Source organism: Pleurodeles waltl, chromosome 11 (assembly GCF_031143425.1).
Source record: "Pleurodeles waltl isolate 20211129_DDA chromosome 11, aPleWal1.hap1.20221129, whole genome shotgun sequence".
Classification (NCBI taxonomy): domain Eukaryota; kingdom Metazoa; phylum Chordata; class Amphibia; order Caudata; family Salamandridae; genus Pleurodeles; species Pleurodeles waltl.
Window position 1 is genome coordinate 70,722,614 of NC_090450.1, and position 16,511 is coordinate 70,739,124.

At 42.9% G+C, this 16,511-nt stretch overlaps 1 protein-coding gene across 1 annotated transcript in view; it reads left to right on the forward strand.

Moving 5' to 3' along the window:
• The first annotated feature begins 1,284 nt into the window (after window positions 1-1,284).
• The window catches only part of CCDC150 (coiled-coil domain containing 150), a 192,498-nt gene continuing 177,271 nt past the window's right edge, over window positions 1,285-16,511 (forward strand). Inside the window, exons 1-4 of the mRNA XM_069213090.1 lie at window positions 1,285-1,370; window positions 11,643-11,800; window positions 13,233-13,453; window positions 16,198-16,376. Coding sequence (XP_069069191.1) covers window positions 11,667-11,800; window positions 13,233-13,453; window positions 16,198-16,376 — 534 coding nt within the window. The 5' untranslated portion in view covers window positions 1,285-1,370; window positions 11,643-11,666. The remainder of the gene's footprint in view (window positions 1,371-11,642; window positions 11,801-13,232; window positions 13,454-16,197; window positions 16,377-16,511) is intronic.

Sequence of the window (16,511 nt, forward strand, 5' to 3'; positions counted from 1 at the left end):
GGCCTGGAGTAAGTCTTTGAGTGTGTGTTCCTCATTTATTGCCTGTGTGTGTACAACAAATGCTTAACACTACCCTCTGATAAGCCTTCTGCATGACCGCACTACCACAAAATAGAGCATTAGAATTATCTAATGTTGCCACTATCTTACCTCTAAGGGGAACCCTTGGACTCTGTGCACACTATTTCTTACTTTGAAATAGTATATACAGAGCCAACGTCCTACAGTTCTGTAAATGTTAAGGAATTTGAAGATGGACACAAAAAGTTTAGGTAGTATCCTGAGCTCGATTCATTGGAGCAAGACAAATATTTCAAGTGGAATTTACTGCAGACGATGGGCATCCTCAATTGAGGCACTGATAACAAATATGCCTTTTTTTGCAGTTTTATATGGTACGATTTCAGCCTGAAGGGATTGGAGCGTTTACATGAGCACCAGTTGCATTACACAAGCCCACATTATTTTTTTAGGCAGAGGGAGATTAAGTGACTTGCCCAGAACCACTGGATGTTGAGCTGACTCAGAGATTCAAACCTGGTTGCCAGTGGCGTAATGAAAAATGATGGGGCCCCTTGCATAGTGTGCTGAGAAGCCCCCGGGTCTCCCATATCTTACATATATTAATTGGTATGGGGCTGAATTGGGCCCCTCTTGCAGGGGTTGAGGCCCCTTGAAGGTTGCCACCCCGTGTCCTTGCTTTTCAGGGGCCTGGCTTAGGCCCCTGGTGTATCTCCACTTGCAAAGCCAGAAATTCTGGCTTTTACTGCATTAGGAGGAGAATAGTCTAAGTGATATGCTAGAGTTTAGAATATCTCTTCGTTTTTAAGAATTAAAAAACAAGAATAGAAAACTCCAATCTTCCAAATGAAATTAAAATTTTGATTTTTCCATTTTGATTGCAAACTAAATAAAATATATTGTTGTATTTGCGATATACTCGTTTCTGCATTTTTGTGTATTAAGGTTCGAATCCTAGAAATTGCTTAGGAAGTGGTCCCGCCTTCCAATTTCAATTCAGTAGGGTCTCCAGAATCCAGTAATGAATCAATGGGCGTCCACACGGAAATTGAAAGGTTATGAACTCCCTGTGCAAGACAACTTTAGCGTTGGTCTTCTCCTTCAAACATTCTCACCGTCATTGTGTGGGCGTGGCGCGTTTCGGGTCTTATCTCTAGGGGCGTTAAGGCTTCTATTTTTGAAGATGACAATCGAGGAGCAGGTGCTGCGCTCTGTGCAGCGGCGGCGCTGGCGGTCCTTGGGGGCGGGAGAGTTTGAAAAGTAGGGAGGGAGGGACGCGGCTCCATGGAAACAGAGCCGTGCTGTGCCGAGGAGACCGGGGTCGGGAGCAGCGGCCGGGGAGCCGGGAGGTGAGGGAACCGAGGAGCATAGGAGCGCCGGTTGTCGATATGGAGAGAGAGTGAGAGACAGGGCACGGCGACGGACATAGATTTTTTGCTCAGGACTAGACTTTGGATGGAGGCACATAGTGCATAAAAGAGGTTTGGAACTGGCAGGAGTGATATAAGCCGGTGAGATATTTGGGGTGGAGTATATGGCGGTGCTTTAAATGGAACTATGGAAGTGCAGGTACTCACTCATTAGAACACCTGTTGCTCCCAAGAAGCGCCGGCACGCGCCCATTAGATGTGTTGCACGAGTGCCGAGAAGTGGGGCAGGTGCTCTCAAATTAAAGAAGTGCAGGAACTGAGTACCGGACAGTGCCTGCCCATTTAAATCGCTGAGTGTGGGTCTGTAAGTGGGATCCGGAGTTTGGCCAGGGATACGAGAGAACAGTAGGAGCCAGGACACCTACCAAGAGACGCTGAGTTAGGAGAACGTGCAGGAAAAGATGGGACAGCAAGAGGAAGGAGGCGCGGTCCACTTAGGCTTGTTTAGGAGAGATGTAGAGTTGTAACACAGTCCGCTTTGTTTAAATGACAGGAAAATAAATGCTAACGTGTCTGTCACTCTGATGGTTTCTACTGTTTAAAGATCAAGGCAATAGCTGATGCAATTTGCTCGGTGAAATAGAAACTGTAAACAACAAACACGCGTATAGCTCCGTTCAAAAGTATATCTGAGCTGTCCCGAGGACTCCTCAACGATAATTAAAGTGGAGCTTCCCCATGCGAAAACAATACAAACTTGTGTTTAAAATCGTGTACCAGTTCCAACTCCTCCTTAATCTCTGAATATGCCCAAATGAATGCTTTTATTTTGCACTGAGTGGCCTGGCACCCCTATTCGCTGAATGCACGTTCATTGTGGAAGCTGGCCTGTCCCCTTCCCTCCCTCCAAGCAACTTGATACGGGCTTGGGAGTACAGCCGGGCCAAACCTGTCACACAGGTGCTCTCATTGCTATTGCAATTCCCAGTACAAAAGCCTACGCAGCATTGGAAAGGACAGCTCTTAGGTTGCCCGCAGGAGAACACCAGTGCACAGGAAGGGATGTTTACTCGTTTAAAATTAACACCATCACTTGCTGCTTCATCATCAGAGCTTATGCTCTCAAAAGCAATATTCCATTATCTCACCCGACAAAATAGCTCTTTAGGCACCTCGATCTATACGCCTAACATTTTAAGGAATGTAGCAAGGGTTTTCAACTCCGAGGTAGTGTCACTTAACAAACATATTTCTGGTTTTCCTCTGAAGTATAACCTGTTGTTTCATTGAACTTGCAGTAGGTTTTAAGCAGGGCTTATTTTCACCACACCTTTTCATAATTTAGGAATGATTTGCCAAATTTTTTTTGTCTGCTTTGAGGGTTGTTCATCATTGTGGCACCCCGGGACAACTTTCAATCCAACATGCCTCTTTCGTGTGGATTTCACGCATCGTCTTCATGATGAAGTGTACCACTCAGTGATATCAAGAATTGTATGAATGGGAATGGGGGAGTCTCAGGGAGCCCCCTATGATTACGAAAGTGGTACACACAGAGGAGTCCCTGTTTCTTATATATCTGCTGCAAAAGGTGCTCATCAAGCGTTGATGCCTTCGCAGGTGCTTTTCTTGAAGTCGTCTACAGCATCCACGCCATCAGGCTAGTTCACGCTTTCTCCTGCCTAATACTTGTTTCTTTGACACACAAGTTGTCGCCTTTTCTGACTTTCAGATGAACTGCAATCATTTTTGGTACCATCCGGTGCAGGGTTCTCTGGCCACCTGGCCATGGCCCATTTGAGCGCAATGTGTCCAAGTGCCCAGCCAGCCTAACTATCTTTCTCGAAATCTACTATATCTCACACAAAAGTCTAGCAGCATAAGTGTCCTTCAATGGCCTATTAGGGCTGAATCCTTGACAAGTTTTTGGAATAAAAACCGAGTGCTTCAATTCGTTTTTATGTGAAATTATCTTGTGTGGTTAGCCATAACATCTGTGACGGATTTGGCATTCGAGACTTTTATAGAACATCTCTGTATTATAAGCTTTCCTAACTGAACCAATGACTTAGCCCAGTCACTACTATGAATATCCAGCTTGTTGTCTCTCCTTGGAGACCTCAGAATACATATAGAAGATAATACCTCCTGCTCTTCATATGCACACACGTTGAGTATGAGTGTGGAGTCCCTCACCTTCACACAGGCTGTAGGGCAGCCAACACTTGAAGCAGACCAAACATTTGATGCATTATTTTGATGACCAAAAATATAAAAACCCTGGACCATCTGCTGCTCTCATGGTTGCCCATTCCTTTTGATGTTGCCATTGTTTTCCATCATTGGGCCTTTGAAAAAGTCCTGCTGGCATTTCCTTTCTGGTCCGGGGACCTCAAGAATGTTCCATGACAATATCCCACCAGGAAGTCCATTGGCTGGCATCCTGGATTTTAAATAGTTTCACATCCAATACACTACTGGAAAACATAGATATTTTACACGGTCGTAGATGACAGAAAAGAGCAAGTAACTTTGGGGATCAGACCAACATTTAACACCTTGATGCCAACTGGTGTGTATTGTAGTATTAACACAAAAGGCTAACTGCTAACAGACACAAGAAGCAAAAATATTGGAGCTCACTATCAACTAGTCAAATGAGTAATGATTAAGATCCGTGAATCTGTGGTTAAAGACGGTTCTCTGACTTAATTGATCCAGAAATAGATTAATAGGCAACATATGTTTCCTCATTGGGACCCTATTAAGGTTGTAATGCAATTGTAACAAAGTTTGGATGGAAACAAGTATTTTGGTAACCTCCGATTGGGTTTGATACAAGGTATACTAAACATGAATACTAGAAGGAAACTTGCCATCAGGAGTTCATGCTGGCTAAAGAAAGAATGCATTTAGTATAGCTATCAGATGGGTGATTATAGCAGAAATAATCTGTGCCAGTGGCACATATAGTGAAATTGCATGCCTAAGTGCAGCAAGGCAGGGGTCATCTAATACTTGAATTACCTGTGACTGCACAGCCTACTACATTCAGAGTCATAGTTACAAGTTGAAAAAGTTGGAATTATGTAGGGTAAAAACAGTGGCGGCTGGCATGTAAGGAGAGTGGTGGGGCGGGCAATTGGTGGGGAGTGGCAATATAAAAGAAAAGTCACTTACCTTCATGTCTTGCCGAACAACGTCTTCCTCACTCCGGTTTTCCAGCCTTCTCTCCCTTTAAAAAATCCTGGTGTTGCTCTCATGCTATTAACCAGCATGGGAGAAGCACTAGGTTTGGAGGGAGAGGCCTCAGCGCTCTTAAGAGCACTGGAGGCCTATGCTTTCGCTACCCAAACTGTCTTGGAGAGCTGGGTTAGAGAGGTTTAAAATGCGCATGTCTGCCATCTCAAGGTGGCTCGCCAATATGGCATGTGCACTTTAAACATAAGTGCACAGCTCCCTGCTGCCATTCAGCAGCAATTGCCCTGCCCAGTCCTGACATTCTGTTCGGGACGGGTTGGTGAAAAATAAAATTGTAATATATAAACTTTATTACCATTTTATTTTTCATCTCTTGGGCTTTTCTGGGGCATTTTTTTTTTTTTTTTTGCATATTTACAGAGCAAGTGCTTCAAGACCGCAACCCATCTAAATACCTGCATCAAATCTTCAAAGATCACACCAGCGGTTGCCCTCACAACAGCAATGCACTCATGTGGTGCATGAATTTAAAGAAAGAGTTGAATCCCTATGCTTCTGTAGCGTGTTGCTGGCCTTACTTAATCCACTCTCAAATAAATTAATAAACCTGTACCAACACTCCTCTAGCCAAATGTCATTTTAGGTAGGCTTGTGCACATGCAGAACACATAAAATGTACCTTAATGCAAGGCAATTATGCATACCTACACATTCTGTATGAATAGATAATTTCCAGGTCAAAGTGTGTATACTCATGTTGACTGCGGAGTGATATACAATCCATACTCCTGTCTGGCGGCTTTGATATACAGAATTAGGCTTTCTTTTCATTCACCAGTCTCAACGTCTGCAGCTCTACTGAATCTTCTGTTAAAAGCACACTTGCCTAGCTCTCTATGTACCTTTCTGTTTGTTAAAAAATGGTATGTACCTAAATAGGAAAAAGTTTTTGCATAGATGTCAGGCAACCTGTTAGTTTGATCTCCTACCATGGATGGGTGGGTTACTACTCAGGACAGCTCTCAGTCCTATTCTGCATTAGTTTAAGATTGTGACACATGCCCTAGATCCTGAATCCACATCAATCTCTTTGTGTGTTCTTCACGTGGTTCCCTCCCCAGAGCAAACTACAGCTTCTTCTTCTCTTTCACTCTGTGTCTCAAACTGGTCCCTAATGAAATTAGTAAGCACCTCTGTCCTTACCCTGGGAACCCTCCACTGTATGTCACTACATAAATCCTTCATCTGATCTTTTGACGTGGTGCTGAGGCTTATTCTCAACCCTGTGTTCTTCACTGTCTGTGTGTGCTCACTTTGTGCATAACAACTGGACTTTTACTGACGCAAGTTGGAAATGGCTGATGCCATACCTGCATCCAAGGCTCTTAACTGTTAGGTGTCCCACTGCTTGCTGCCAAATGTCATAACCGCTTTTGGAGGGCCACAGGGCAAGTAGGATCTAATGTACCCAACCGTAGGGGTTCAGCTTTTTCCTCATGATCTCTTGGGGCTCAGCTTACTATGGGTCGTGAGCAACTGGGCCAAGTACCCACAGGTGGGGGAGGTCTATTCCACCAGTTCCAAACCTCAGTTGGGGGCCCAGGCCCACACGGGTCACGCCTACGACCTCTCTGGTCAATGACTGTGTGCTCCAGGCAGCTGTCCTTGTCCTTTCTGGTGCCCCCCTCACTCTTCATATGGATGATGATCCAATCGGCACAGCAGTAATTTCCTCTTCACGGCGGCCCCCATGTGGTATATGCGGTTGCTAACTTCACACAAGGGTTGCGGGCCGATCGGCACTGCAGTATTTTCTGGATCTGCCCTCTTCGGGCTTCTCTTAGGATGTCCCTGCCTCTTCACGTTCCCTCTCGACTCTGGCAGGGTGGAGCTGCTTGTGCACAAAGTGACGCAGTATCAAGTTACCCTGGCCTCTCGTCTGATCCATGTCTTCATTCTGGTTCAGCAATCACAAGTGTGAGTCATCTGCCTCTGCACGCTTTGCTGTCATGGTGCAGACCACCATCACATACACTGATGGCCGCCAGAGGCACCCTATAGTGCTGATTCATTTTCCGACCAGTATTCAAGCCTTCATAACAACCTTAGGACTTTTATTTCCCTTCCCTACTCCATAATGTCACAGGAGGAATAGAAAGCACAAAGTGAAGTGGAAGGACAATGGGTACATAGAACTAGGTGGACCACTGATGGGAGTATTGAGAAGAGCACAGTGGGACAAGTAAAGTAGTGTCGCGCATGGGTACTTAGGACATGCTGGAACGTAGTAAGAGCAGCCCTGGGACACTGATGAGGGGCACGGAAAAAGTACGGGTGCACTGGGCATTGGAAGGGGTGCAGGCTAACTAAATACAGCATGAAGTTACATAGGGCACAAGGAAACTGGCACTGGCACTTAAAACAGTGTGTCTGCTTCTTAGAGGCAGTGTGCCACAATAAGAGGGCACTAGGCTACACAAGGCGTTACTGAGGCACAATACGTTGGTAGTTGGACAAAGTGGAAGGGCACCTGGGTAACGTGTGGAGCAGACAGAGGAGGGTAGTTTAGGAGTGAATGATTTCTGATCACATCATTATAGCATGCTGAGGGTGGCATGAGAAATATAAGGGGGTGCAGGGGCACTGGAGTACAATTAGGTAAACGCTATTTCGCTATCAGTGACACTGAGAGAGGTGCTGCCCATTGGGTTCCTTCTCAATGTGCTCATTACTGAGGCAACTCTCAGTATTGCTGCAGTCTCCTGGATCCTTGTGGATCCCTCCACACAAGCCTTTCTCTGGCTCTTGGCTATACTCACAACAATGGATTTTATATGTGCACGTTGCTTCTACCTGTTTCCTCCGGTCCGACTATATCCTGTATCCCACTTCTTTTGGATTGTCTATGAACACTGTACCGGTTACAGCAGGAGTTTGGTCCTCCTATTAAAAGTCCCTATTAGCTCTGTTTGTCAGTTTCATTTTTTGACTTGGGACATTTGACAACTTCACCATTTGTAGTCTTTTTGCCCCTCTGAATATCTTACGGGTTAGATGAAGGGCATGGTGCTTGGAACAATACTCTTTATCAATTCCTTAGGTTACTAAGGAATTGGTTAACTGAAAGTTGTTTTGATTATATACTGGCAGCATTGGATTATCCATGAGATGCTCTGTTCCCTGTCTTCATCTTGTGACACTTTTGAGTTTGGACACCGTGCTGCTATTTGCCTTTTCCTCCACCCCATTTTTGGCAGTCTTTATCTACAAATGTTATGTCGGTCACAGCCATGATTGTATGTTTTTTCTTTTCATACTTACTGTTAGTTTTTACATGCTTTGCCACTATCCATACATAGGCTGCAGCCTACAATTTACGGTTTGCCAGTTGTACTTTTTGTTTTTTCGATACTAAAATGGTATGACATATGTATTCCGAACCATAAGGTCAAAAGTTTCAACATTTATACATGTGAGGCAATAAACCCAGTATGGTGCACATTTTTCCCAAGCCCTCTCTGATTTGTACCATTGCGACCAGGCCGCTTTCTCCCTCCATTACGTAGGTGTTTATTAGCCGGTTGGCGTCCACTTAGAATTTTTTCCAAACGCACTGTGTAACTAGGTAAGCTGCATAACACTGTCCGCTATGCCGAATAATAATATGATTTCCTGACATTACTTCGCTTACCGCTTTGCAGATTTTTTTTACATCTTGGTGCTTTAGTCTTTCTTTTACTACTTCAACAGAGTATTGGGAGAACTTATGGTTTCTCTGCTTTGCGCTAATTTTTTAACCTCTTTCTTACGCACCCAAACTTGTTTGCCAGGTACGCTATGTGACAATTTTTTTCTAGTCATTAATTTAGACTTCCTAAGTGTTTTTTGCTCTGCTCGCGTTTCATTACTTTCCCTTGCTCTTAACTGTCACTGATAGACTTGATGTACGAGTAGTAGTTAGCACCCTGGTTCGAGTACCTCTTGCAGGATTTGTCTGCAACCACTTCCCAAATTCTTTAAGTCTGTTTGATTACAATGCAAAGTGTTTTTCAATGTCTACTACTGTAGGTACATTTTGTCGACAGTTATTGTGCTGTCTTCACAGTCTGTTATCACAAGTAGTGTTGGCCTGACCTCTTTCTATTACTCAGACACAGTTTTTACAAGGGTGTGCTATGCTTCGGCTCGTCTCTGGTTTCTTTTGAACTTCCATTGTTAATGGAATCTTCTTTACTGTGGATGTTTGCTTTTGGTTTGCACAGGATTGTAATTTTTGTCGGATTTAGGTTCTAGGTCTTTTCTACCGGTTTGAATTTGGGACTTTTTTCTTTATACGTGTCATACAATATTGTATTTCTGCAGCCTTGAAAAAGTCATCAAAGACGAAACACATGTTCAGTTTGGATTAAAGATTGGAGTCATCCACTGATTTACAGTTTGGACTGGATTTACTGGTTGCTTTTTCAATTACTTCTGATTGATATTGTTCTGCTCTGGGTAATGCTTTGTTTATGTCTACATGGGGACAATTGTCACCACCTTCTGCATTAAGTTGGTAGCATTCTGCTTTCACCCGTTGTGCAATTATAGACTAACCTAGCCTATAACCACACCATCTAACTTAAGGGAGGAGTGACATCTTTTGTATCACTGCTACCATACTTGTGTTTGTAATTCTTTTTTGTTTCTGTTCGTCATTCAGTTTTATGGTATTTTCTGAGTCACTGTTTCAGTTTTACCACCTTTTGTTTCTGCTCTAAAAAGACCTATTTGTATTTTGATGGTTTTCAAACATTTAAGTACATAACTGTTTCCACGTGGTTGTCCATTTTTTAGAAATATGTTCTAGCGTTCATTATTTCATTATTTCAAGTTCTTACATAGGGCAAAATCAACAGTAACCATACATTTAACATCTCCGTATCAACCCGCAGTACTACATTACTTGTAATATGGTATGTTATTCACTTTTATGGTTTAGAAGCTCAGTTACAACAGTGTAAAGGGAAGTAATGAGGGTGAGAGGAGGAAAAAAAACAAGTGATGTTGCTTAACGCAGTCTTAATGTAGTCTATTCAAGGAAGGTTCAGAATAAATGGATTTGTAGCTTTTTGTGGAACAAAATGAGGTTGGGATGAGATCTGACAGTTGATGACAGTGCCATCCAGGCTGATGTTGCTGCCCCCAAAAAGTTTATGTTCTGGGTGAAAGATGCTTTAAAGTTGGGACTTCAATTATTGGGTCATTTTGGTTGTGGTGGTTTCTTTGGCATTCTGAGATGGGCAGAATAGCAGAAGGGTGAGTATGCATATTTGAGTTTCTTTCATTGTAAGTTAGCATAATCTGGAAATTTTTCTCTCTTTTAAAGTTAGCCAGTATAGGTCAAGTTGTATTGGCGAGATAGTGTCTTAGTTTCTCAATAAGGTAATTAGTCTGACAGCAGAATCCAAAATTGCCTTCATGGGTGCCAGGTGTGATTGTGAAATGGAGTTGCTGAAATCTAACCTAGAGATCACTGGGTCATGTACTCCAATTTCCAGATGCTCTTTGGGTATGGTATCTACATTTTTTAGGGGATTGGAGGAAAGAATGCAATCTGGCCATGCTGTCTATGCGAGGGAGGGAGAGTCTGGGGTAAATCTAAGAGATTTAAATTTGGTTGGCGTGCGGGGGTGAAGCCATCCATTTACAGAGATCCTTTTGTGTGGCATTCAACTTGCTTTTGATTACGTGGGAGAAGAACAGGCATTCAGTCGTCTCTGGGTAATAGAAAGTTTGTTGATATCATCTTTAAATCATAATTAGGCGTGCTCGGAGTAGGTAAATATCCTGTGAGATGATACTTCAGCCTGTCCAAGGATCCGATGTGGGGCTTTAGGTATAAAGTCAAGAGAGTAGTTGCATGTATTGGACCTTGGAGGACTCTGTTTGTCACCTCTGTCTGCCCCGAGATGTACTTCCCTAGAGTTACAACTGTAAGATTTTGCGAGAAATAAAGTGAACCAATTGAGGATATTACATTTAAAGTCCATGTGACAGTTCAGTGTATCAATTAGTTTTCTGTAGTGGACTGTATCGAAGGCTACAGAGAAATCCCACAGAATAAGTGGACGGGAATTCCCACCATTTTAAATGCGGTGAAAATCTTCCAGCACTTTTAGCATTTCTCTCTGTGTGATGTCCTGGCTAAACACTACATTGAAAAGTTGAAAGCAGATGATCTATGCCAAAATAGTAATTCAACTAGTCCACCACAGAGCATTCAGTAGCTTTCCCTAACCAAGGAAGATTTGATAATTGAGAAGAACAGCCACATCCAGGGCTTCTATCTCATTTATTTTCCTACAAAGTTTTAGAATAAGAGTTATTTGACTAGTTTTAGAGCATCTTCTGCTGTATAGTTGTTGCCTACCTTTTGAATAGCCAAGTTTTCCGCCTTGTTGTAGATCGCTGACCTGTTGTAACTCGTGGGCGTTTGATACTTTAGTTTCTTTGACTTGGGGGCTTTTAGGCTCAGTAAGGTTAGGCATTATTATAGGGCGATCTACACTGCGGGTCAAATTGTTGATGATTGATTCTAGATGTTGAATGCAAAACAAAGTCAAGTGAATGCCTCATCTGCCTGTTCCCTCTCTCTATCTGCCTTTAAAAAAGTAAGTTATGAGGAATTATGGGCAATAAGAAGAACATTTAATAATGCCAGATTGGGGCCATTAAAGCAGTTGGGAGTTAATTAAAGAGGTAAATGTATTAAGTGAGTATATTGTGATGCAATATTGTAGGGTTGAACAGTTTACAGCCAGGGGGTCTACATTGGTTCATAAATTGCAGAGCTTGGACTGATTGTAAAGAGCCAAGCAAAGCTCATTTACATACAATGAGTTTAAATGAGAATTATATTTTGGTTCAGCTCCGATCTTTGTGGGTCAACTTTTAACACCAAAGAGCGAAGAGGGATAATTGGAGTATTTTCTCTGTGGGATTGGGGATCTGTGGGATTCGGGAACGGATATTTCCATACCCAGTAGATAATTCAATGTTTTCCTACAGGTATTAGGAGGCAGTTATTAAGAGATGGCAAAGGTGGGGACCGCACCGACGATGGCACCTGAACCATACACTAGCCTCCATAAAAGGATGACTGCGGCAGAAGCGCAGACGAAATCCCTCATCAAAGACCTGGCCAAATTTGGTGTGAACACCCAGAAGTAAGCATGCATTTCTTTTCATGTTAAAACCTTTTATCAACTGGATTTGACATAGTGAGTAATTGGGCAGGCTCCATGAGGGGAAAGCGAAAGCGTGTACTGAAAGGTTTTTCTAACAATGAAACAAGCTGGCAACATTTTAGCATTCCAGTACACAGGCGCCATCTTAAGTGGTCTACAACGAGCAGCTTACCACTGATATTCAACATTAATTATGGGAAATTATTAACTTAAACTTAAATCTCACCTTTCTATCGTGTCTGAAAGGTAGATAGTCTACGAGATTGACTGAATTGTCGCTTAATCAATAAGAGCTTGATTCAGTAGCTAGGTTATCAAAGTCGTGCATGCAATGCCTTTTTTAGTTATTTTTGCAATAATTGAGTGTACCTAGGATACATTACTTAGTACAAATATGTTACAGAACCGGTGATACATAGGTCTTTTTGATCTACTGATGAGGATATGAAATACTCAGTAGTTTACACTGCATTGATGTCATTTGGATACCTTGTGGTATGTTAAAAAAGAAAAAATCTCTTTATAAGTGGTTTTCTATCGGTGTGTGAAGGTCCGTGATCTAATTAGCGACATCAAAGTTGTTCTAATGTGGTACTCTGGATCTCAACTAACAAATGACGCTGCAAAGAGCAGATGGTTTACATTAAGGATAAGTTACTACCTTAAGTGGTCAAATTTGCATCTTTTGATTTATTTATTTATTTATTTATTTTTCTTTTCTTATTTTACATTTTCTTTTTAAGTTGTCTGCACGATTGACCGTAAACCTTTTTAACCTTAACTAAAAAGTTTTTAGTTCTAGCTTAAAAACACAATGCCTTGCTGTTAGTTCACCTAGCCCTTAATGAAGATTAATAGCCCCGGGTAGGATTGAGTCTTACTTCTCCTAGGCAAAAATGACTCTCGATAGCCCAGTGTGGTAATAAACATCTGTGTTCCCAGGCGTTAATAAAGCTTAATTATTTCAGGCATTAATGACGCTGGCAATAATGAACATCAGCGATCTCCCCAGTTAATGAGTACTAGAGCCCACAGTGAGCAATCAGCACCAGCGGCCTTCATTTGTGATGAGGCTTAGTATGTTGAATGAGGATGGGTTAATGTTCATATATGATGGCATGACATCCTCTGGAGATGAAAAGCAGCAAAAACTAACCAACTAAGCAATGGTTTGTGTGGCTTTGGTCTCCCACTAAGCAATAGAAGTATTATAAAAAATAAATATACCGGTGTTTAAAAAAATAATAATTCAAATAATCTTTGTTGGTGTTCATGAAACAACTGGAGAGACTGAAAAAAATCTAACGCTTTAAAGATCTTTGCTAAATTGTGGTGTAATCTGCTACTTCTACCCATCAAGGAATACCCGTCAGAGGTGGCAGTGTCTAATTAAGCAGTTTGCTCTTGACAGCTTTGATCACTTTTCTTCGAGGTCAGGAGTACCTCCAGAATCCTATAATGCCATCTCCACAACATATTCCATGGATGCCTTTGCGGGTCACAGCGACACAGTGCTGAGAAGCGACGAATCTCTGGTTAACCGCATGTGCCACATGGAGAGCATCATCCAGACCCTGAAGCTCAATATCTTCAGACTACACACCGAGAAGGAGTTGAACCCAAGGCACTCTGGTAAATTTGCCCACTTTATATGAGGGGAGGGCTGATAAAGTGCAAGGTTTAGAGATAAAGGGAACATCAGGACTAATTATGCATGGCCAGGAGAGGGTAGGTCTGTGCAAAGCATGGACGTGGGATATGATGCCTGTGAGTGGAGGGGCTGGTGATGGGCAGGATGTGCAAATGGTAGACTCTGGATAGGATGCCTCTGGGTGGGGACGGCTGACGATGAGCATGGTATGGACTACTGACAGGATACCTGGAGGTGGCATGCGTTAACAATGGGCAGACTCAAAGCTCACACTAGTGATAGGATACCTGCCAGTGTCCATGGCAGGCAATAGGCAGACTGTGAAGCACGGACTAGTGATAAGAAGCCTGTGGATGTCGGATGTTGGTGGTGCACAGAATGTACGAAGCATGCACTAGTGATAGGATGTCTGAGGGTTTTAGTTGCTGCTGGTGGTCAGACTTTGTGAAGCATGGAGTGGTGATAAGAAGCTTGTGGATGGCAAAGGCTGACAATGGGCCGAAAGTGCAAAGTATGGACTCAGAGTAGGATACCAATGGCCGATGATAACCAGACTGTTCAAACCATGTCCTCAGAATAAGCTGCCTGTAGGTGTCACCGGCTCATGATGAGCAGACTGTGAAGCTTGCACTAGTGTGGGATGCCTCTGGATGGCAGGAAATGATGATGAGCAAATCTGTGGGCATCATCTTACTCAGAATTTCAATATTGGTTAATGTGGTAGCAGTAGGGAAAAGAGCTGATCTTATCACCTCCTTGTGTGCCAGTAGGTAGGTAGATGCTAAAGCATGAATACCCTGAAGGTAGGTCAGCCAGCTTATTCCAAGCCATCACAGGCGCGCTTACGAACCCAGGACTTCAAGTGACAACCTTTTGCATTCTAGGTATAACAAACCTGGTTTGCTTCCATTGAACGAATTAGATTTGTACATCTGATATTCATTTGTAGGTTGAAAGTCCAGGACTGGAAACCATGTTGCCTATTACTTGGAGTGAGGTGGTTGCAATATTTGAGACATCTTACATGCCATTTTCATGTAAAATATTTGAGTCACAGGGATCTGCAGCCCAAATAAGCTATTACCTCTGAAGTCCAATGTACGTAAATGCTATGTACTCAAACTGATTGTCCCTCTGACGAATCCCAGTGATCCATTTTGCTTTTGAGCTGATTGGTCCTGTGCACATGCAGTGCTCCAAGTCGTAAGCACACTAATAACAAAAGCATCCTTATCTTTTCCTGTCTTTCCAGTATACATACTTTATAAGGGTGCCCAAGGGGCACCCATTCATGGTGCATACATATGTATCAGAGCAGCCAAGATGTTAAATGGGCCTCCTCCAATTTTAGACATATAAGGTTCCATATTAATGACTCTGAAGTCATTGTCTCCTGATGTTTGACCCGTGATATCACAAGAACAAAACAGAATGCTCCTACCAGAGGAATGGTGATCTTGGAGTTTGACGTGGTCAACATTTGGCAGGAAGGCTGTAGTTTTTTTTGGGACTAGTCGTCACTGCTGGCAACCACCCTTTAGGAGAAGAGTGTAAAGGGCCATGCCTCCTTGGGGCTCTCTCCCTTTTCCAGCATATTGAGGGTGATGGTGAGGTGAACTGCTGCATTGCTCATTGCAAGGCCTGGAAGCCTTTCTCATGCAGAAGCAGATCCAGAAACTTGGTGCCTCAAAAGGATAATACCTCATTGGCACTGTGTGAAACCTTTGCCACCACAGTGCTTTCTGGTTTCTACACCCAACACATACTGCCGTGCGCGTTGCTTCATAAAACAAGCCTGCATCCATTGCAGATTATTGCAGACTTCTGATAGGTTTCTAGTTTCCTTTTACCCACCATGGAGGAACCTACTGGATATTTTTCCCTATCTTGCAGGTGCCAGTTCATTTTCATGTAAGGGGCATCTAGTGTTGGCAAAAAAGTTATTTGCCTTAGGAAGAACTCCAGATCTGGGAGACTGGCGAACCATATGATATTGCCTAAGAGTTATCTGGAACTTCATTCCCATTTGTTGCTGTCCAACTACAGAAACTTCAACATTCAGATTCCCACCTGCTGCCGAAACACCACTTAGAGCCTTCATCCAACTTATGGTTTTCAAGCTGCCCAAACATTTCTGGCTAGCTCATATTGGTGTTCTAATCACTTGTTGGCCATTAACACTTGTCCCCCACATCGCTTCTACATCAGTCTTGCTGCCCTTTCTTGAAATGACCACCAGTCCTGTACAAACCTTTGGTGTTGATGCTGGTATTTGTGATTGCCAAGTTTTACTTCCCCCCCATTTACCTGATAATCATAAGGGTACCATGTGTCTACTGACTGCCATAGTTGGTGACACTCTCCCATTCCATGGCTGGCCGTCCATGTTCAAGCTCTTCATCCCCAATGTTGGTGATGTTCTATCTCACTACTTACTATCTATGTTGTTGCAAATCATCGCCCTGATTATCAGCATTGCAATTGCCCCATTTTGGGCATCAGTTTTGGGATATATATAACACTCGTACTGACATGCATGCCTCGACTGACTATTGTTGTCGTGTCCCCTTTGTTTGAATAGTGTGCTGGGTAACAGACTTTATCGGTGTGGACAGCAGACAAACCATTTAAGTCCTTTTTTGTTTAGGAATAAGGGATTGTGTTATTGTTTTTCGCTTATCGCATAAACTAGCTATCTGCTCTGTACGCAATAATCTTGTCTCAGACCAGTTGCAGGCGGAGCTGGCTGCTATGCAGGAAGAACACACGCGGGAGATGAAAGCGGCCCAGATGGAAGTGATGCGTCTTCGCCAGAAGCTGTGTGAAGAGTGTGAAGAGAAGGCAATGGTGCAGGATAAAAATGAAAGACTAAGCGAAGCCCTGGAAATTGCAAGTGCAACAAAAGTTAGTAGAAAGCATATGAAAATTGAAGTTCTCTCTGCCTACTTCCTTTTTATCTGTGGCTCTACTTCAGTCCAGCTTTTTCATGGCTTCTTACAAATTTAAGCTTCGAATAGCCAACCTTTGCATCTGCCTTCA